At 44.5% G+C, this 22,894-nt stretch overlaps 1 protein-coding gene and 1 non-coding gene across 2 annotated transcripts; both read left to right on the forward strand.

Annotated features, from left to right (window-relative positions):
- Nucleotides 1–11,363: 11,363 nt before the first annotated feature.
- Nucleotides 11,364–11,446, forward strand: Trnal-uaa (transfer RNA leucine (anticodon UAA)). The gene has a single exon. It is a non-coding gene; the product is annotated as a tRNA-Leu (tRNA).
- A 753-nt stretch (nucleotides 11,447–12,199) lies between these two features.
- LOC131293277 (serine proteinase stubble) lies at nucleotides 12,200–13,532 on the forward strand. Its single transcript, XM_058321358.1, has 4 exons — nucleotides 12,200–12,538; nucleotides 12,604–13,123; nucleotides 13,199–13,306; nucleotides 13,375–13,532. Exons 1-4 carry the CDS (start codon nucleotides 12,200–12,202, stop codon nucleotides 13,530–13,532), a joined length of 1,125 nt encoding a protein of 374 aa, XP_058177341.1.
- The last annotated feature ends 9,362 nt before the right edge of the window (nucleotides 13,533–22,894 follow it).

The raw sequence follows: 22,894 nt of genomic DNA on the forward strand, positions 1-22,894 counted from the left end.
AGTTGTTAGGTCTCCAAGGCAATCATGTGCGGAATTCATGATCAAGTAACAGTACGATTTTAAATGTGATTAGTGTTTAAAAGTTATCCAGTAGTGTTATCTATCTTTTGTTTTAGCAAAATAATGAAATAAGGCACTGTAATGGAATATTTATGTTATTTGTATGAAGAAATTATATTGGATTAGCAATAGTATCACTGTAATGTTTGATTTCAAAAATTAAAAAGATCCCCAAATTAAATTATGTCACTTCCGTCTACCTAAGAAGTAGAAAAATGACTTCCTTATGTTGATCGAAAATAAGCTAAAGAAAACATATCTAAAAACTAAAACCATAAGGAACCTAATTGTGCAAAATGTTACAATATTCAATCAAGTAGGCTTGGTAACAGGTATAAAGCAGCGGGATATTCTAAATCAGCTACCGCTGCCGGAGAAGGAAAGTTGGGTCTCCAGAAGCCAACAAGAAAAGATACTTCAAGCTAAATAAGATGATAAGAAAAAGATGTTGTTTAAATACAGTTTATTTTAAATGTGAAAATTATCCAAAGGTAATTTTAATCGAATCATAGTCATTAGATTAAATCGCTCTACATTTTTCATACGCACAACTCGTTTTCTGCACTGTTTTGAATTTTACAAAGCAGAGAACGCTTCCACCGATCGGTTTAACTGATGTGTAAGCTGAAAGATACCGAACTCCCGTTGCAGCCAGCATCCTGATTAATGCTCTCGCATTGTTCTCAAACCAGCTCCATTTGCATATCAAAAATTTAATCTCCTGGAATGGAAATAATGTATCCACTTATCCGCGCGCACCACCCCCTCCCGGCGGCGCAGACCACTCATTCCCGTTCCGGCTGCTTAACCCAATAAGCCACTAACCTCTCCGTGCCTTCGCCGAGGGGGCACCTGTTTCGCGCCGGCTCCCCCGAGCCGGGAGAACAGGGTGTAGAAGGGTGGAAGTGCCCGTGGGAACAACCCAAAGACCAGGCAGGCACATGTGCAACCCGCCCCCCCCCTCCTTCGGTCGGAAATGGAATGAAATATGGAATCTATTTCGACCGTTTTTCGCGATCCATCGATCGCCGAAGGCTATCGTTTCCCTCAATTTTCGTGATCGCCGCTAAACGAGCCGGAAATCTTGTCGATCGCAACGCCATTGGTTCCCCGTTTCTGCTCGGGGACTCGGTCTTAAACCGTTAAGCATTCGCAAATGTGTCCCCGGTTGGGTTGTAGATAGTTTACTATCTTTGATCGCCACGGTTAGAGCATATGCTGGAGTGGGATTTAGCATCGAGCGTAAGGGCGTGAGCCGTCACGATCGGGCAGGAAAAATCCTCGATCGATGGCACGCGTTCCTTTCTTCCTCCATTTTCTTTCTTCATGTTTTTTGCAATACACCTGCGGAATCGTGTACAGTTATGTTGTTTCCCTTTTTCCCGTCGTTCTCATTTGACTCGACTTCCTCCACGCCAGTCCTTCTGTCCCTCCTTCCCCTTTCCCCTAGCGCGTTGTTTGGGTTGGATTATTCTGTGATTCATGTTCCTGTTGCGCCTTATGCCGCCCTCCCGGGTTGACGCCAGCAGCCAGTGACACCGCGCGACCGTCTTGCAGTCGGCCTGCTTTTTTGCTCCGCTCGTTTCACTCTCTAGCCCACCGCTTTGCGCTTCCTTCTTTCGCCCTCTTCCGGTCCGGTTCTACGGCCCCGAGACGCTGTCCTCCCGCTCTGGCCGTCACTCTCGTCTTCGTTCACGCGCCGCGCCGCGCACGTACGTGCGCCATTTTTCTCCCTCCCCTTCTTAATTTTTAACAAGTTTTCAGCTGATCGACGATGCGATGGAGCACGCTTTGCTGCTATTCACCTGGCGGCATAGGAAGCGCCTCCCCATCTAACATGGAGAGTGAGCTTTATTTTACCGTCGGAAGAAAAGTCGCGTTCTCCATTTTGATCTTGGAATCAATGCATTACACGTAAGGAATCAAACTAGGAGAAAGAGACAGATAGACAGACTGTCAGTTAGACAGTTTAACTAAGTTTAAAAATGAATCAAATCAGGCAAATTAACAGTAATCGGAAAAAGTGTTGTCAAGTTTAATGAAGCTTTACTCTATCTTTTCACAAAGAAGCCAATTATACGATAGGGGATATATTTCTATCTTTTGGGTTAAGGTTTGAGCAGATCCATCATATAAAAAACAAGTAAAAGTATTATAATGCAGTCAAAAGATTGATTTGAAACAGCTTTTATATTTCTATATAATTTTATAGGTATTACCTTCTTAGCTCAAATACTTGAATGTTTCGAATAAATTAATATAGTGGACTAAATCAAGAGGAAAGAGGTTGAGTAATATTGTTAGTTTCATTATGCATGCGAGCAAAAATCTTTAGAAAGTAATTCGGAAATGAATTTTTATGAAGAATACTATCGTCTGTGGGTCACTTCCCACACAACACGAAGTCGTATTAAGTTGAGTAAATTGAATCTCATATTAGTATATTTCGAATCGGAATCGCATTATGCATAGACAATGTACGAGCAATGTATATTCTTTGTTGCATATGATGCCGATTATGAATGTAATACGATTTTCTTTATGCATGCGTATAGATGAACGAGCAATGTACGGCTAATGTATATCGTAAGTCGTATATGATGCCGACTTAGAAAATATACGACTAAACATATACATTTTGAACAATGTACGGTTAGCGCCTCCACTTTTGTACGTATAGGGATTATTTTTGCATCGTTTATGATTCAATCATATTGCATAGAAGTACGATTATTTCAAGTTGATATTCGATTTACATGCATATGTGTTATGTGGGTTTGTATGTTATTTTTATTTGATATAATAAAATCAAGCAAAACAACAAGGTTGTCTTATGTCAACATAAAACGCATCACAATTTGATGCGGCTTTTATAATGCTGGTTTTAGTGCTTTGTCGAACGATATTTTATCGGATGTCAGGTCCGCCAATGTTTCTGTAATTTTTCAAATTCTAAGAAGATTAAATGAATTTGTTTATTTTTTCTAGATAAAAACCACGACTCCGAGTTTAGAAAGGCAAACTTTGTTGACTGATAAACTTTTTGCCTGTCAAAACCTGACGCGGTAAAGCACTGACACCAGCTTAATTCAAATAGTATTACATCATCGTTTCCAGCTTTTTATGTGATCGAAAACATGTTATGTCACTTCATTTGATTCGAATTTAGATTCGATGCGAACTAAGAAACAACTATTCCACTGAACGTCTATCGGTTTGTTGAATTCCGACTGCCGTATCAGTAAACACGAGGTCACAGACCGGATGTGAACCCCTAGGTTAGCTAGCATATGGTGCAGACCATTTGGAGATAACCAACAAAGCCAAACAGCACAAAAAGCCACAGATAAGAGAGTTGACGCCTTTTTTTTATTTCCTTTTTCCCACGCCATTCGAGCGATCCAACCATCTTGGCTCGCGGGGCTGCCTCTAGGGAGATTTAGACCCGCTGTTGCTTCACGGCTGCCTGCCCCCGCCGGCTGCATGCGTTTCATGCGATCGCGTCCACCGCGTGCCGAGCCGAGTTTCTTGCGCTTTGGGAAGGCATTCCGGGTCGGCATTTGGAACACTTCTTCAGTCTGCCACAACATCGCGGCCCGTTCGGTTCGGCGTTCTCGATCGATCGGCATCACCCAGCCCGTACCCGGGGGCCCACCTAGTTTCTTCCCTTCCCGGACCAACCGGTTTTCTCCTTGGCTTGCGCCCGCTCCCGGAGTCCTAGAAAACCGACTAAAAACCGACGGGGAGGAAAAAAAAAGGCGGCCAGTCTTCCGCTGGGCCGGGCCTGCGCTGGAAAGCGTGCCTAAAGTGTCTCGCGCCTTCTCGTCACCCCGGCGTCTGTGTGGAGTGCAGTGTGTGGAGTGAAGTGGAGTTGAAGTGAGCTGCCGGGCAAATCGGAGGAGGAGACGGAGGAGGCTGGCGAAAAGTTCGGTGTGAATTTTCCGCCCCGACGCCAGGGCGTGCGCGTGCGTCAATCGATTGCCGTCCCGATGGACCTCCGGCCCGGAGTGCAGACGGTGCCCTGAGAAGGTGCGATCCCCCAAAGTCCACACCCCTCTTCCCCTTTCCCTCCTCCTCGGTCCAATTCCTCCGCCACAGTTCGAAACCTGGTCGCTGCTCCGATTTTTCGTCGTGCTTTCTCCGGTCTTCGATCCGCAACGATCGATGCGCTCGATCGGGACAGCAATCGGGGGAGGGAAAACGAAAACGAACAGCAAACAAAAAAAACAACGGGTGCAAACCACCCCCCCCTCCCGGACCGTGGCTGTTTGCCGGGAGTCTGCTCGGGCCCGTGAAAAATGGAACCATGCCCGTGAACCAGTTACTTATTCTAATTAAAAGTGGATTAAACGTCGATCGGCCGAGTGCGCGCGCGCACGGTACGCTGCTGATCACGATCGCCTCCGTGTTATGCTCCAGTGCGAGCTCCAACATTGCATGCCGAGCTCGAAACCCAAGCGCACAGGCGCATCCCTTTCACGCGGGGAACACCGGTTCCTAATTCAAGCGGGAGACAAAGCGAACCGAGCTGAACCAGTGAGACGTTTCTATCAGCATCAGCTGGCATTTGTTTAAGGCTTTCCAACTCCAAAACAAACATAGAAACCGAGGCAGATCCTAAGGCAAACACCGTTTTCAATCAGATGGTCCCGAGCCGGTCCCGAAAACGAAGCTCGAACGGAAACAAAACGCAAGAATTAATTCCAACCGGTTCCGGCGTTATGGGTTCTCATAAATCATGGACCCCGAGGAGACTCCCGGCGTCTGGTGTACACACGGGGGTTCTTTTTCCTTTTCCTGCCGTGTGAATGTGTGCGCGGAGTGTAGTTTCGGGCTCCTCGTTTCATCGTCTCCACCGGTTCCGTTTCGGGAAGTTTTTCGTTTTTCCTTTTGCGATTGCTTTGCTTTCCAAAAGCTTCCCCGGAAGCAGGCCAACAAGGAAACCGGCCGCTGGGGGGGGAGGGGGGGGGGGCGCCAGAAATGGGTGAGAATCCAGGCCAGATTCGCATGACAGCGCTTACGGGGGTTTGTTTGGATACACGCACGAACGAGCGAGCGTATGAGTTCTGTAGGACGTGGAAAAACGAGACCAGAAGCGAGAAAAACCCAACCACGGGCAGCCCTTGGTTTGGCGTCCGAAAGATGTTCCGCAAAGAACGAATGCATACAACACACACACAGCGCACAGTACAGTACGGGCCAAGTACAGTTCATTTAAACGTGGCCGCCTTTTTTCCCGAACGTGTTGCAACCCAGAGCTGGTTTGAAACCCCCAAAAAGAAACAAATGCAAGATGGAGTAAACAGAAAATTCCCATATCCCAAAAGCTTGGCGAATCCGCGAACTCGCCCGTGTACGGTGGGCGAGGAAAAAAAAAAGGTTTGACGTAATGAACTTTTGCCATGCTGAGAGCGAGCACAATTCGCCACCGTCCACCCCACGGTCTCGGCCTGGATTTTTTTGTTTTTCCACCCGATTGTTCCATTGCAACGCATCGCGCAATAAATTTGGCACATTTTCCCTCCACCAGGGAGCAGCATCAGGCAGGTCGGTTGCATTTGTTTTTCGCCAAACGTGAGGTGAATGTGGCAACGGCACGGAGTTTCCCACACACATTCTGCCTGGGAACCTCATGCATATGCCGCAGCATAACAGGTTCGGACGCTTTGGCCAGCTGAACCGTTTGTTACCGAAAGAGATTAATCCCCGTGTCACATGCGCCGCTGGACGCACGCGAACACAATGCCGAGGGGGGGGGGGGGGGAAACACAATGGGTGGTTTGGAAAAACGGCAAACTACCGGACACCCGGGATCGTACGGTGATCGTACCGCCCGGAGAGGAAAATCTCCCCCGCGAAACAAAGCGTACCGGTGGGGCCATTTTTCCCGGTCATTTGCATTCGTCCGCCCGCCTGCGCGTCCATACTTTCTTTATTTCTTTCTTTCTTTTGTCGTTCGTGTCGAGCCATGCCGAGCCGGGATGTTTCGCCAGGACGGACCATTAAAGTCGCGGAGCGAAAATGGTGTACGCGGGCGTGCGCCGTGTTTTTCCTCAATTTATCGCTTTCGTGCATAATTTGCAGAAGGAAAGCGGCGGCCGAGGCAGTAAAACACTAATCTCGGGCCACAAAAATGGAACGCATTCGGCCACCAAAGATGGCAAAAGGGGGATTCAAGGTTTCGAAGCGCCATTTTCAACCTGGCACACCACACACACACACACACGTGTACATTTATGGCACAAAAGACGTTGGAGGGGTAAGACGCCAAGGTGCCGAAAATCAAAAAGGGAAACCGAAACGAGAAGTGCATTGACATTGTGCCGCACGCGCAACGCCGACGGATGCAGTATTTTTCGGTACGGTTATCAGTTTGCCGACGCCTTTCGGCTGATTTATTGTGGACGGCCGTGACGGGGTTGCGCCCGTTTTTGCTGCCGTTGTTTTGCTTTGCTGGCGGGCGAAAGTGTTCGCGGGGTTCGTTGGCACATTGTTTTCGATTGTTTTACCCGCGTGCGTTTCGATCAATTTGAATATGGAGCATAATGCATGGCGGATGAGTAAATCGAACGGCTGCGATTGCACACCGGTGGAGGGTGAGGGTGAGGTGTTTGGAATTTATTTTCTTATCGACGGAATCTTTCGACACTTTCCCCAGCAGGAGGCGATCGATGAAGATTAAGAAATTTCGCTGCGTTCAAAGTAACCTTTCTTTGTTTGATACTCATTATAAAAATTCATCACAATTAAAAGCAAAAGTTATCTTTAATTTTACAGCGCGCTTTACATTCATATTGCAAACAGATTATAAGAGAGGGAGATTTACAAAACAGTAGTGAACTTTTGAGCAAAACAAAACCTCACTTGTTAGGCTCACATATTTAATTATAAGAATTCCATTGTGACTCCAATGAATTAATAGTATAAAATATATTTAAGTATAAGGTAATGCTAATTTGAACTTAAACACAAGCTTCATACTACTATAGTATAACACCAAGGACTTTTAAAGCCAAAAGAGTCCAAAGCCTGAAAGCAATAAATCAAACATGAATAAGAGTAGATCAGCCTAGAGGAACAGAACATGCTATAAAACTACATTATTGTTGATACAAAATATATAATTTGAAAGGCTTTTCGTACTTGGCTACAACATAATCAATACCGACAACATTGTTGCTACCACCACTATTCAACTGATGATATTATTAAATCAATTGATATCAAATGTTTTCGTTATCAAAGTTTAAATATGCCTTATTTTCACATCATTTGAATAACACAAAATCGAACTGGAAATAAAGGATAACATGTTCAAAGTGACAATATTAATTTGAGGAAAAGTCCTTTTAAAAGTAGTTAAAAATAAAGCAAGTAGTTCTGCAATATTTAAATAGTTTATTGGACAAACTAGACGGTAACGTGTTGCAATAGATTGTGAAATGGCGTTGCTGGACTGCTCTTAAAGCTCATTTATTTAATACTCTCCTGTGATCAACAGGTTCCACCAAATTATCATAATTTTATAACCACCCAAATAAAGTCCAATCAAAATGCTCACAAATTTGCAGCCAAAAAGGAAAGACCGTTCGCATAATTTAGCTACAGCCCAAAACAGTTAATTTTTCGCACCGATTCGAACCAGCGTGCAAATTGCTTTGATGATGGTCAAAACAATATTTTCTGCGATTTAAGGCTCCATTTATGACACTTCCAAAGGCAACGTTAACAGTAGGGGTTGTTTTTGATAATTTACTGCCACAAGTTCTGGTCTAATGGTTCCATTCCATTCTTAGCACTGACTAAAATGCCCCCCCCGAGCGTTATTTTGTGGCAAAAATCTGTCGGGGTTTTGTGTTTTCTCTTCCCTCGATTGACATGTGAAGTGGTTGGCGTGGGTACCTCCGCGCATAATTTATTCACCACCCGGCGAAGAATGAGGTTAAGAAACCGTTCTTTTTAACGATCCCACGTGCCAGAACGAAGGAGTTACATTCGGGGTGTCGTTGCCCTGGCGTGAGTGAGGTTCATCTGTGGCATGAGGGTAGCCAAGAGTCGCGATCGCGATTGACATTCGAAGCACGTCATCCAGGCGCATCACGCACGATTCGCACAAAGCGTTCACGTTCCGATCGTGCGGCGTCGTGACTTGCTAATGCATCATGACCATCATCTCCACTCCGCTCCCACGATCGTCGACTGCCCCGCGAACGGATTAGGTCAATCGTGGCTTGTAATTTCTTCCACTTTAATTTCCCGTAATTTAATTCCTCGCTCGCTGCACCGAGGCGGGCCAGGATCCGAGGAGGCGAACCGATGCTGATAATCTATTTGTTTAATAAGGCGGCTGCCCACCATCGAAGCCGTGCGGAGAGCTTTCTGCAGCCGGAGACGCGGCATGTGCGGCAGTGTGCGGCTGAAGTTGATGATGATGATGATGGCGCAGGTTGTTGTGGCGTTGGTGAGCGGTGGTGGGAGGCGGAGAGTCGGCTGGCGGTGCACCATGGAACACCCGCAGGCGTAGGAGAAAGGCTCGCATCGATGACGCACTGTTTGGTGCGTTTTTGCTGCGGTTCGGGAACCCGCTGCGGAGCGACCATAATCTGCACGTTTGGCGAGGAGGAGGCCTTCGGAGGTCGCGCGGAAGGTGGTGGATCCCGAAGGAGCGAACCGAGGGGCTAGGAAGTATTAGTGCGTCAATGGCCTCGCGCAGATCCGTGTCCCGCAGGGAGGAAAAGACGACTCGCCGAGTTTGGCGCAGCGATACTCGCTCCAGCCGAAGGCTTTAATTGATAGCATCCAGAGATAGGATCTGCCGCTTTCCGCCATTTTGTGCGGCTTGCTATTTGTTTGTAAACAACGCCTTTAGCCGAAGACTTTAAGCAAAGTGTTTCACTAAGGTCACTTTCAAAACTATCCCTGTTTCTGGCGATATGCACTTGTATCCCTTTTATCACTTTCTAGCATCCAAAATAACCTCCCTGAAACGAAACTTCATTAGGAGTTCATTACTGGCGCCGGTTTTGCCACCGGAGTTCCCCCCAAAAGAACACCCCCATTTCTTAAAATATAACAAAACGTCGGACCTGTTGGATGGAGAATGGTTGGTTTCGGGTTTCGTCCGACAGAAATGCTGGAGGATATTTTAAGACAATTAATGCCCTCCTTCTTCTCCTCCTTAGGACCCAACCGACCACCTGAACAAACGGTGATTAATTTGACCATCAGAGTATGTTTCCAGCTAATTTATTTATCTATCTCAATGTATGCTGGTCTTTTATGTGCTTCTTTTGTTACTGCTCTTTGGTGGGTGGGTCTAAATAATGTTTATTTTTTTGCCAACAAACCAATGACGATGCCTCGCGATGAATTTTGTTCAACGGCCTTAAGCCGCTAAAGCTCATGCAGTGAGGTTATGTAAAGCGGAATTTCGGATTTTAGCATTTTGTTTAGCATTTTATTTGATTTAATTTTATTATTCTTTTGGAATATTTTCATTGTATCGCGTGGTTTGCCATTTAAGTGTTTGCCTAAAATATTTGTCAGTATAAATGTTTATTGGCAAACATTGGTACTTAACATGAATTATGCGCTTTTAATAACAAATTTAATTTTGCTTTTAATTAACAAATCGAATTATTGAGAAATAGTTTTTCATTCTTATACTAAACTAATTTCATTTAATATTTATTTTCTAATTCAAGGTGTTCCGAAATGTTTCTATTTATTTCAATTTGATGAAGAATATGGTGCAAGAAGAAGTATAAACGGTTGTCACCAATGTACCACAAAAACATCCAATGCCTTTCTTTCAGTACATACTGATGGTGATTCAAACCATGAAACAACACATTTTACGCATGTTGGAAAAGAACAATCAGTGTCTTGAATCATCATCATGGTTACTGTTTTTGAAAGAAATGATAAAGCACTCTGTTGTTGAAGGTGTCATGGAACTAACTCACGAAATTAAATAAACTCCTTGCATGAGTGAAAACGCTTAAACGCACAACGAACAGTAAAACAATCGCACATGAACAACCTGTCCATCAAATCTCAACTACTTAACATCATTAAACCGTCCATCAGTGATATCCCTGCGTTTCGTTGACCTTTACGTTAAACACGGTGGAAGAAAACTAGGAAAAGAGGTAAAGAGGCTGAGCGAGTACACCGGGAAAGATAATGGACGAACAGGCCGAAGAAAACACACGGGCGAAAGAGATCGTGCGCCGACGCAAACCCGGGTGCAAAGAACGGCCAGGAAAAATGGTTTTTCGATCGCCGGAACCGGCGTCGACCTTCATCAAGGCCAGACAAAATTAGATACCGGAGAAGAGGAGAAAGAGGGAGAGAGAGCGCAAAAAAGGAAAAACATTCCTTCCAACAAAACGAACGATGCCTGTCCGTCGGTTGATGATATGGGCGTCGTCGTTGCGTGGCTCAGATGTGGCGTGGGTTTTTACTTTATGTTCGGGAATGCTGCTCGTCTGGCACCGACTAACGGTTTCTGAGTGATGGGCTGATTTATGCTGGGGCGATCGTTGACGGGTTTTAAGCGTTTGGTTTTAGTGTTATTCGGTAAAATATGTAAATCCACCCGGGCAGTTGCATAACTATGCCCGAATTTTATTGAGGCTTTTTTACTGACCAAAAGTCACCCACTTTTACGATAATGAAGAACCGTCCTACCAACCGAAGCATCGGCTGGAATAACTGGAAAAATCTCGTTATTCGATAAGCTCAAACTAGGTCCATCTCCCCAAAATACCTAAACTCCCACGATGTAGCGCTCAAACACGTGATTCATGATTTGATCTTTTCTCCCACCATCTCGTCCCTCTTCCACGCGGCTCCAGAAGAATGAAATTACGACGCAATCGGCGGCCGGCTAACCGAAGAAGATGCTCTCATGGCATTTCCCAACCTGCCCGATTGGATTGCTGATTTGGTTCGGCTGCTTTTCCACGCTCGTACACGCAAGTAAGTATTTGGGAGGGGTAAAATAAATTCTCACCAATGGCGGTGATCACAAAGAGTGATTTCTGTTAAGGGTAAAAAAAAGAAGCAACCGAAGGTGGTGCTGTGGAGTTTGATATTATGCTGGTGCGGCCATCACTTGGGCAATCGGTTGGTATTTAAGCTTTGCTTTTGATTTCTTTTGCTGACTGCACCGTGTGACCGGCAGACGAACGATGAAACGTCAATTCGTCATCCGGAGAGTAATTGCGGTCGTTGATTTTCGAAATCTTTTGTGCAGTACAGCATCACCACAACCTACATGTGTGTACTTTGTGTTGTGCGTCAGAATGGCCGAGTGGTTAAGGCGCCAGATTTAAGCTCTGGTTCTTGTGAAATATCGTGGGTTCGAACCCCACTTCTGACTACCGTTGAAGGTTCTTTCGTTTTGTTTCCTTCCCGTTTGGTAGTATTGTCAGTTAAGTAGACCGAGACGGGGACTCAGAGGCTATCAAATGTCGCTCTTAGGGCTCTTCCCAATTCAACCTTGTGTACTTTAAATTTCTAACTCGTATATCGGTGATTGACACTTCGGCAGGAATGTCTTAAACATTAACATAATCAAAAGTGCAGCTCAAATCCAGGGTCAGGAAGCCATCAGGCTCTGTTCAACAGTAATAGCAGCGAATAGTCAGCTCGCTTCGCTTGGTCAGCATAGCATGTAGGTTAATAAAGTCCAGCCGGCCGCCACGAAATATGATCTCAGTTTTGCCAATTCACGCCCCATTGCTAGATGCGGTGGTTACTAGATTGCGCACACGTACCGGCACTCCTTTGTAGTTTCGTTAGGTTTTTGCTAAGCATTGGGATGTTTCGAAATGGCGATAATGATGGTTAGGAACGTCGGTTACCAGGGGAGGCATTAGCGCGGTAGGTGACGTGCTTGTTTGTGTAATCAGTCAAAGTGAACGATGAAAAAGAAGTGCGCATCAATCTTTCGAGGTTTTGCAATAGTTTGTGTTAAAAATGAAATCTATTGAGTACTCCTCGGATGGATTGGAGAAGTTTTCATTATAGACTGAATGAAAGAATAAGTTGATGGACTTGGATACATCATCTCCGTTCGACACTACCAATTCTTCATAAAAAATCACCCATAATTATGCTTGTTTGCTTCAAAATGCCCTCAGATATCATACACAACGTGCTGGGTCTTCCGGATACGTGCGTCTATCAGAACCAGGTCCGCGCCTGCCGGTTGTCGTTCTCCTGCTGGCTGGAGGGCGGTAGACATGTGTCCGGTTGCGGCGAAAGCCGGTGGCTCATGTCATGCTGCGTGCCGGAGAACGAGCTCTCCAACACCATCATCGCACCGAAGGTGGCCTACGCCGGTCCGATGGTTCCCGTGGCCCTAATACCACCGATAGTACCGGCTAGTCGACCCAACGTGATCGTCCCGCCGCCGGCGTTCTCCAACAAGAAGAGTTTCTTCCACCGTCGCTCGGATCAGCTGATGCAGGTAAGTCGCGAAGGAGTTCTACAAAATCCCAGTCCACGCTTGACTCTCCTCATCGTTTCTTGAAGAGTGAGTGTGGCATCCCGCAGACATCGCAGAACACGCTGCAAAAGCGCATCATTGGAGGCAGGACGGCGAACTTTGCGGAGTATCCCTGGCAGGCGCACGTCAGAATCGCGGAGTACCAGTGTGGAGGGGTGTTGGTCTCTCGGCGGTTCGTCGCGACGGCTGCCCACTGTATACAGCAGGCCCGGCTGAAGGACATCCTCATATACCTGGGCGAGCTGGACACGCAGAACTCGGGGAAGATCGTTGAACCGCTGCCGGCGGAGAAGCATCGCGTCGAGCTGAAGATTGTCCATCCGAAGTTTATCTTCCGCATGACGCAGCCCGACCGGTACGATCTGGCGCTGCTGAAGCTGACGAGACCGGCCGGCTATAAGTCGCACATTCTGCCAATCTGCCTGCCGATGCGACCGCTGGATCTGGTTGGTCGCAAGGGCATCATAGCAGGCTGGGGCAAGACCAACGCCAACATGGGCCAAACGGGAACGAACATTTTGCGGACGGCGGCTGTTCCTATCATAAGTAAGCGTGTCAAAGTGTTCTGCTGCTTCTGGCCAGTGAGACTAACAATCATAAACTTTTCGTCTCAAACCAAAGGTACAAAAGAGTGTTTGCGGTGGCACAAAAGCAAGAAGATCAACGTGGAGCTGTTCAACGAAATGTTCTGCGCGGGACATTCCGACGGTCACCAGGATGCGTGTTTGGGTAAGAATTCGACGAAGTTGGCTAGATCCTCCAACATCCTACTATATCTTCCCGGGTGCTTATTTCAGGCGACTCCGGCGGTCCACTGATCATCAACGATCGAGGGCGCTACACGCTGATCGGGATTACCAGTGCCGGGTTCGGTTGTGGCGTCGACCACCAGCCGGGCATCTACCACAATGTGCAAAAGACGATCAACTGGATACAGAGCGTAGTGTATGCGTAAGATGAGGGCATGATCGCCGCATCCACAACGCGTCGTACAATCCACCCGGTGCGGAACGCTTCACTAGCACAAACAGTTTTCCAGCGAACAACAGTATTGACTATTTATTGATGTAGCATTTTTAACCATCGCACGGTCGGATAGGGATAGAAACACGGAGCATGTGATTCGTATTTTTTTTATCAACGGTTCGCGTTTTGTCCGCGAATCGCCGCATGTTGAAATTGGAGTTTATTTTCGTATTCGGCTATCATTATTCCTAGAAGATTTTAAAATCATACTCGACTGAACGCTCTCTTCCTATAGGACGCTGTAGAAGCGATCGTATTATGCAATAATTTGTAGGAAATAAAATATTCATCCCATATCATTCTCGCTTATCATGTCTCTTCTGTGTTCCTGAAGATTTTCATGTTTCATTTCTTGCATGTGATGTGCTTTCACTTAACGTTTTTGCAATCCCATAGCATCTTTTGACAAAACCATACATTTCCTTACTACTTTTCCAGCCGCTGACTGGCATTGCATACGAAATCGTTAAGTTAAATGATTGTCAAATTTCCATTCTGCAGTAATTTCAGTGCATTTTTTTTATTGAAAACGAACTTATAACGATCATTGATTATAATTTACAATAATCGATTTGGTATGCTATACTTTCTCGTTTGCTGGCTAGCATGTGCAATTAAAAAAAATCAGTAATTCGACATCTCATCGAAACGTACTCATAACTTCTTGAATCCTTGCAATATAATCTGTTAAAGAACTAAATTATTAGAACTTAGCAAGAGGTCTAAGAACTGATGATCAACGGCGTGGACCTAGAACGAATTATCAATAGTGAGCTACTTATAAAAATTTGACTATGATGTTTTCGTCTTCTATGCTGGTGGCCAGTGAAAATAGGATATATTTATAAAGGTGTTGTTGAGATCGTATTATTGTTTCAGAATATCGATCAAAACCAACTTTTCTTTTTTCCTAATTCATGGTGTGAAAAAGTGTATGACATTAAAACCACAAAAATGCTGTCGATTCGATAAGAAAAAGTAATGTGATGTTACAAAGGAAGCATAACACGAAATTTCTTCTTGCAATTTCCGTTCTTTGTTACTATGTTTCATTACATTACAATCTAACGATATTTGTTATCGGTTCTGGTTAAGGGACGCTGTGCTAAACTTCGGCATAACCGTTCGGCATAAGCCACTTACATAAATTCAAGCCGTATGTTCTTACTGATTACGATTCAGGTGGTACTATAATTTTCATTCTGGATCTGTTTTTTGTTTTATAACTTATGGTGAACCTAATACAATTCCACTGAAGGACCCGAACATGGATTTGGTTTTTATGCTCCTATTTTGGGTTCTTCAGGTATTTTGGAGGGTAGTGTATCGATGACGTAATAAGCACTGTCCTCTCACCTTCGAGGTGGAATAGACAAATTGTCAAATCCTCTTACCTAATAAGTGAATGGTCTGTGCATTTTATAGGAGATACTCTATCTATGCTGTGTTTTTATTAAAATCCAGTTACAGTATCTGACTACGGCAGCCAAAGATATCGTTTATCATTCCTCAGTGTCACAATGGGGTGCCCTGAGGTTATGTTTATTTTTGCTATTTGAATCCCTTTCAACTTGTACATCTTGGATTCACTTCCTATCTCAAACTCTTCTGTATACTTATTACTTACTGTATACTTTGTTTTTGAGATTCTGCTGAATGAACTTAATGCAAGCAATCAGTAATGAAGTCACTTCATGCTTATTCTCTAACCCAATCCAAAACTCCCCTTCAGGTGTCCAAAACCCTAGGCGGTACTCATTCCAATTGCGATAAAAATCTACTGATCCATCAAACCAACGTTGAATTATAATACGTGGAGATCTAATAAAATCATGCATGCCTGATTAAACTTTTATACTCTTGCACACACACTATGAAATTAAACTGTAGTACACTTTCCAGGTGGATCCACTTCGTGGGCATGCTTATGGTAGCATTCTTGTCAAACGATGTTTGGGAATGTATAAAGTTTTTTCATGATGCTTGGAGTAGGTTTTTTCGAAATGTGTGATTTTGCATGGAGTTGGTTTTCAGTGATCTGATACTGCTGAATATTGTTCAGAAGTTTGCTAATCAATTTCTGTTTTGACCATAATTCAAAGTATCACCAATGGCTACAACACAGTACTCCAACTCGTTCTAGTTTTCGTGGATAATGTCTCTCTTATCTCTTACCTTCAATGAGCGTTTGATTCGTTTGCCATTTCACATAACATGATCCTCATATTTCCATTAATACAGGAATTCCTCATTTTCTCATCGATTTCTTCTTGCATGCCATGCGTTGATTTTTGTTGTCCTTCCTATTTGGATCAGTCATCCAAAAATTTGTGGATAGTATAACTTTATTACTTCGCAAAGTTAAGTTTGAAATAACAGAAAAGAACTTTAGCTGAGGCATAGCTTTAAGAAATTGTGTACAATAAAACACTACGTATGGCGACTGTCAAAAAAAATGTATGAATTGTTGTAAACTAAGAGATGCGTTCATTCAATGTAAGTAATGCAATTGCTGATCAAAAATTTACAAACTTGGCGGTATGCAAGCATAATAATTAGCAGGAGCGATAGTTTCGAAAATTTGTCAAATTGGAAGAGGTTTAATAAGAGTAGTTGAAACAAATATTTTTACAATTTTACACGTAATTCAAAGTAATCCAACCGTTCGGTTCAAAATAAAACAGACAAATTATGAAGGAGTGCGTGTTGCATACTTTTAGGCACTACAGTTTGTCGGCTTTGTCGACTTTTCTTCGACAAGGAAACGAATTCATCGTTTTGCACCGTTTTTGATAGTTAACTGTTCTTTTGAAAATTAACATAATACGAACTCAGAATTGGATGTTTTTTAGAATTAATTTCGATTTCTTACACAACATTCTAAATTCTATAAAGAACCAGTCTAATGAAACTAGATTACTTCTCGTTTGTTCGATACTAAGATACTCATGTTCTGTATTACTATGGAATAAAAAAAAAAACATTGTCTATGAATGAACAAACAAAATCTCATCCTGTCATGCTATTTTTATCTTTCAACACCGTGCGTATCAGTTTCTCGTTCACCTTTCGCCAAACGGTAGCCAAAGTGAAAATAGACCTTTCGCAAGCCACCATGCGTGGCCACGAGGCCCGGGGCTAATTATTTCCCACACTGGAGCATATGTGATACCGATCGCGTCACGGTCAATCGATCCGTGGTGCTGCGAGCGCGAGGAAGCCAAGGGGGAAATGTTTAACAACATTTTGCGAAAGTTCCGATATCTTACAGCACACACCGGTAGCGTAAGTGTTCCGCCGGTAAGTGGCACCAAACAGCAAGGAAATGTTTATGATGTTTGGACCGGGTCCCTAGGACTGCTAGCGTGGTTTTATCAACGATCCATGCTTTCCTCTGGTAGGCGGATGAGTTGATCCGTAGTTTCGTTTAAAAGCGGGCAAATTTCGCTTCGAAACGGTTTCTAGCAACTCAATGGTATTAAATTTGCAATAAAATGTTTATGATTCCGCGTCTAGCAATATTAACCGAATTGCCGAGTAACCTCGCGACTCCGTTAAGTGATCGGTCCAGTGGTTCTAAGCCCTGAACTTATGGCCCTAACTGAGAGGAACTAGACCCGAAGCTTGATTTAAAAAAAAACACAAAGCTCAACTTGTTTAGTCTTTTCTTTCACAGAAAGTGATTAGGCGAAGTATTACATCAATACGTTTTCATTTTGATTACAGCGGGGTCGGCAATTTATTTTTATTTTCTGTTTTCAAAAGATAGATTTTAGACAAATGTTTGCTGTAAGAACTGAAGAAGTTAACATAACATAACTTTACATTAAACAAAAAGACATAACAAATCACAATATTTCGTGTCTAAAATGTCCGTTCCCTGACCTGCAGATCATAGTTAGATAGTTAGTTAGCCCAAAACTCACCAAATTCACCACCACCACGTGGGTCGTTAAGGTCTGAGCCACAAACCCAGCCATTTGGCGTTCCCCGTCCGGACCGCATCGAGCTCACTTCCACCTTTCGGCGTGAACTTTTCCGCCCGCGGCGAGGAGGGGACGCTTGTGTGTGGCGCTGTTTTTACTACTTCACCGACCCAACCACAAATCTACCCCCCGGCTAAGCGAACGGCGTTGGCCACGGGAACGGAGGGAAGGGGACATCGAGATCGAATCGAGCAGCGGCTCCGGGCGACCGCTCGAAGCGATAGTTTCCCGAGAGACGGCACGGCGATCGCACGTGGTTGTGGCAGTGTTCCCAAAACAAACGATTCCTGGCCGAGGTCCTGTTCGCGATCGACTGAAGAGTGGAGTGTTTCGTGGGTTTTGATGAATAATCCTCGCCCGGTTGCATAACAACGCATTTGCAGAAACAAAACCTCGAAGTGCTGAAATCCGTGTTGCGGTGCGATTTCCGCGATTAGTCACTCGTTGTGCCACTCGTGCCGTGAAAGTGAAGTGAAGTAGCCTTTACCGTTGGATAAGCTGAAGGCTTTCGATTCCCAGCTGTGCTTTTCACTATCAGTTTTCCGGCTGGAAGTCGTTCGGCGGTTTGTGCGGCGCACACTAAAAAACGTGTTTCCTTGCGTGCGCATCGGAAGTGCACAGGATTTCTTCCTGTGTGTGTGTGTGTGAGTGTTTGTTCGTGTATGTTTTTCCCTTTCATCTTCACGTGCTCCACAGAGGAAGGGAAATTTCAATATCGTCCGGTAATAAAAAAACATCATCGATTCGATCCACAATCCGACCGCTGGTTCCGCTTTTGAGAAAGTGAAACGCATCATTTGAAATCCAGTTTCCGTTTCCCGCCGTGGCCTCCTTTTGTACCGCCGACGATAAAGTTCCTTCCCCCGGCCAGCTCGTACACATGAAGCGTCGCCTCGTCGCCTCACCCAGTTTCAAGTTCAGTTGCCTAATCGTCTAAATTGGGGTGTGATTCCCCGTCTTTCGCCACCCTCGCACAACAACCAGCGTTATCGTAATCGCGCGTCGAACGAAAACAAACCCAACCCACGTATTCTTCCTTCCCTCCTCCCCACTGCTCCTCGTCTGCGGTCAATAGTGAGAGTGATTACGCGATCGCGTGGGATCGCACGGTGTCGGTGGAATCCCTGCCCCTGGCCTGATCAAACCGGTTCGCGGACCGAGTGAGAGCTGGAAACCCTAGCGCCAGAAACCGGCAACGTCCAGCACGTCCGGCGACGCTCGCCATGCGTTGTTGGTTTTTGCGGCGGCAGTGTTGCAGTCTGATGCTGCATCTTGCCGTGCAGTTGTCGCTTCTCGTCTCGTCCAGCTTCGCAACCGCGGCGGAAGAAGGAACCGATGGAGTCCGGTGGCCGAGTGCCGGGGACGGTCGGAGGGGCGCCGGGTACGTTAGTGCCAACGAACGCTTCAACGAGGTACTGGACCGCGAAAATCTGCGCTCGCAAATCAGCCGCCAGCTGCCGAAGGAGGGCCGATTTTTCGAAGAGTTCGACGGAAGTAAGTAATTAGCCGTTAGTGTGCCGGAACTGACACCGCGGTGGGTTGAGTGAACTCGGTGGGTGGAAGGGTACGGGTACTTAGTCGGTACCACTGCGACGATAGCGCACTAATCGACGAGCCGGACGTTGGAGTGTGGGTGGGGTACAAAACTGTTCGGTGATTAGGGTGAAGCTCAAATTAGTCCGAAAATGTTTCCAAAAAGAACAACTAAATCACAGGCCCCGGATTTCAGCTGTCTCGGATTAAAAAAAGTAAATTCAAAAATAAAATTGTTCCAAAATTAAATGATATTCTTTTAAGAACTTTATTCTCACTCTTTGTAACCACAGATAAGTTAAAATGCGGATGAAAAATCAGGCCAAATATTTAGTAATTTTCAATGTGGTTTTTTTTTGAGAAATTAAAATTGGATATAAAAAAATAGAGATCCTTCCCTATTTTAAGTTATTCCTAATAGCATAAGTTTCTTTATCTTCCTGTCCGTCCAAATATATATTTAAAAAAATCCTTCAATTCCTCTATGTATTTGAAACAGGAAATTCCCTAATTTTTATCAATTGCTTTTTTCGTATAGTAGCAATAAAACTACAAAAGTGTATTATTTTATTTCTACTTTGAAGGATGATAGTAACAAGGTGCTTTGTTGAAATATTATCTTTAAACATACAATCCTAACCACTTTCATTACTGTCCAAACTGCTGTTTTCTTTATTTGATATTTTCAGAATAAAATTTCAGAAAATATTCAGAGATTGAAGTAGTAGGAATAAACTGTTGTTATTTAAAACTAAATGCTTAGGAGAAACTTCCGATTGGCACAGGTCTGAATCATTGATTATATTCGGATTACATTCCACTTGCCGGCATCTTTCAAAATAAAAGTCAATATGTTGAATTTAAAAAGGTTCAAAAATAAATATTTGATGCACTGTTTTCCCTGACGTTGAAAACCTAAAATGTCAAACAAAATGCAACTTTCTTGAGCCTATTTGTCCCATAATCCTAAACCGTTGAGTCAACCTTTTCCAAAATTCGAATATCGCGACTCGCTTACGACTCATCACGACACTTACGCAACGGCTTTGTCACCTCCTTCACAGTTCCTAAAACGATGGGAATAAAAATGTGCGAATTGTGTGTGTGTGTTTTTAATAACTTCCCCATCGCGGGGCAAAGATTCACCGTCCAGCTGGTGATGCTGTTCCACTGACACAGACGCACCCTTCGCCGTAGACCGAAAGGCGATCCATCAAACAACCAACCAACACCAATCAGCCGCGAAGGAAAGCATTTCCCTTTTCGGCGCTGTGGAATGGAGAACATAAGTTGTTCCGAAAACTTACGGATCGAATATGAGATGGTTTGTGGTTAGGAGGCAAATGGGAGAGGGAAAACTGGACGGTGGAGGTGACCAACAAACCGAACCGAAAGAGAAAGTAAACAATGGCCTCGAACAGCAGGGGGTTTGGGACGCCGTTGACTTTCGCTTTCTTTCGCCGTTCGGAAGTGGCGAGGGCGCGAGTCAAGTGAACATGACCGAAAAACGTGGACTCGAGATCCCGAAAAACCGGCCCGCCGTGAGGGGGCGAGGCACTCACAAGAACCTGTGTGTGGGATGGTTCGGGCCGGAGGGTTGGGTAAGGTGACGTTATGTAAGGGGAATGTCTGGCGCGGGTGGTAGCTTCTTTGTTTCTTCTCCGATTTTGTGGAAAAAGTCGGTTCCGAAGTTAGTTGCTTCAAAATGATTCAACTCCCTTGTCAGAGGGAATTTGAGGGCTAAGTTTCAACAGGGTTTGGTGGTTGGTGAAACGCGCTGTCCCGTGTGGTGGGAGTAACAGCAGAATGCTGGTCTGAATGAGCTTGCGGTTGGGAAAACCTCACTGTCACGCGTACAGCGATCTGTCACAGCTCGCACGAAACGGACCAGCGCCGTCGATGGTGTTGGTTTCGTAGGCGAATCGAATCCGCACAGGAGCGGTAGGGACGGTAGGGGGACCATTTTATGTTTTATTTTGCGCAAAAACCCACGTGCCGTGTCGCAAGGTGTCCCTACCGCCGGTCGAGTCCCGCGTCCACCGCGCGGAGACAACCGTTCCGAGTCGGTTTTCAACTCACTTTCTCCCCGAAGCCAACCGCAGACGAGTTGCGCATTGCGGTTTGCTTTTCGGTGGGTTTGCTGACTTCGGCCCACTTCCCTGCCGTGCGAGATCCGCGAAACTTCCCTCGGCTGCATGCGGAATGAGCAGGCGAAACACTTTCGACACCTTCACGATGCAGCTGTCAGAGAATATGCATAACGCGCCTAAGCAGAAAGTGCGCGCTTTGCTGCATTGGCCTTGCAGCGGCTTGGAGTGGAGTGATATAATAATGTGGCAGGCTTGCAAAATGACAGACTTATACAGCGATCAACAACCAATTAGAGGCGCCCTATCCTGAATGAGATGTGAAGCGAATAGGAGCAGATGGACGGACGACATTTAAGGGTAGTTAAATGAGGGACGCAAAAGACTAAAATTAGCATACCTTTCAGGTTTCAAATGAGTAAGTGTTAGAATGCACTGATAGTCATGAGACAAAGCAATTAAGGTGAAATTGTGGGCAACTAGAGACGAAACGAATCGTTTAAGTGGAAGTGGTCTTAAGGTTAACTTTACTATTGGTAGGTAATATAAATGAGGCCAACAAAAAAACCCAATTATCACAGTGCCTCAGAAACGCAACAAAAAGGGACGGATAAATCCTCATAAATAGGACGTAATAAGAAATAAATATAATACGAATTTAATAGTTTGAGCAAAAATATTAAAATACTAACCTACTAATAATTTTAAACTATGTTAAAATACTAAAAAAAATTAAAATACTTCCTACTAAAATGTTAAAATACTTCCCCATACGTTCAAGTATTACAGGGTCACAAATCTATAACTAAGAATGAAATAGGATTTGTGTTTAACGCAAAAATATGGCATAGGCCAATGTAATAACAGACAACTTTTGGGACCTTTTGATAATTGTCTTACATTATGAACCATTGTTTTGCTTTGTGAAACAAAATAATTAAAAAAAAACGTATGCAACAGAAGGAGCATATTGGGTCCTTTGGAAAACATAAGAATTCTTTGCTATAAATGTGTTTTCAGACTATGTTATCTATGTTTTTAACCGTTTTAAGAAGATCACATCATAGCTATACTTAAATTTTCACTTCTTTTCTATTAATTTTAGTTGTGTTAATAATACTGTAAGAAAGTTTTAAATAAAATAATTTACGGGTTTTGAAATCCACATGCTTCATTTTTCGAAACAACAACCCTAAACCCTAAACAAAAATTCGGTCAACTACCTCCAGAATTGAGCAATAAAACGAACTGTTTCAAAATTGAACAAAAATGGTATTACATCAGTTTAAGCAAATTTTTAATTTTCTTTGTTTTGAAGAATCAGCTACAAAGTTTCTCATGATAGTTTAATCCATTATGAATGTTATACTTTCGGAACCCTCGTCTTTCTACCGTTACGGTGCAGTTTCTTGTACGCGAACGCTGGTGTGTGTCACCGACGGTTCTAGTCATTGCGGAAGCATTTATCCTTAATTGCTGCTCCATTCTTATCGGGCCGGTACGATCGGCTCGAACCGGGACCGGGGCCGGGTGAACCACTCCGGTTGCAGGCCCTAAACAAAAGACTCCAACGACGGGCGCGACGATAAGCGACGAACCCGTTAAATCACATTCCCTTCGCGGGAAAGGTAAAGATGTCAAAACCCCGCACCGGGCGATCGGTCGCGTACCATTGACACAATCCG

The sequence above is a fragment of the Anopheles ziemanni genome, chromosome 2 (assembly GCF_943734765.1).
Source record: "Anopheles ziemanni chromosome 2, idAnoZiCoDA_A2_x.2, whole genome shotgun sequence".
Taxonomy (NCBI): domain Eukaryota; kingdom Metazoa; phylum Arthropoda; class Insecta; order Diptera; family Culicidae; genus Anopheles; species Anopheles ziemanni.

Bases quoted from the DNA above. Each gene is read 5' to 3' on its own strand.
- LOC131293277 (XM_058321358.1), top strand. From the start codon at position 12,200: ATGCCCTCAGATATCATACACAACGTGCTGGGTCTTCCGGATACGTGC. The intron at 12,539-12,603 runs GTAAGTCGCGAA...CGTTTCTTGAAG, and splicing joins GCTCGGATCAGCTGATGCAG to AGTGAGTGTGGCATCCCGCA. The intron at 13,124-13,198 runs GTAAGCGTGTCA...CTCAAACCAAAG, and splicing joins GGCGGCTGTTCCTATCATAA to GTACAAAAGAGTGTTTGCGG.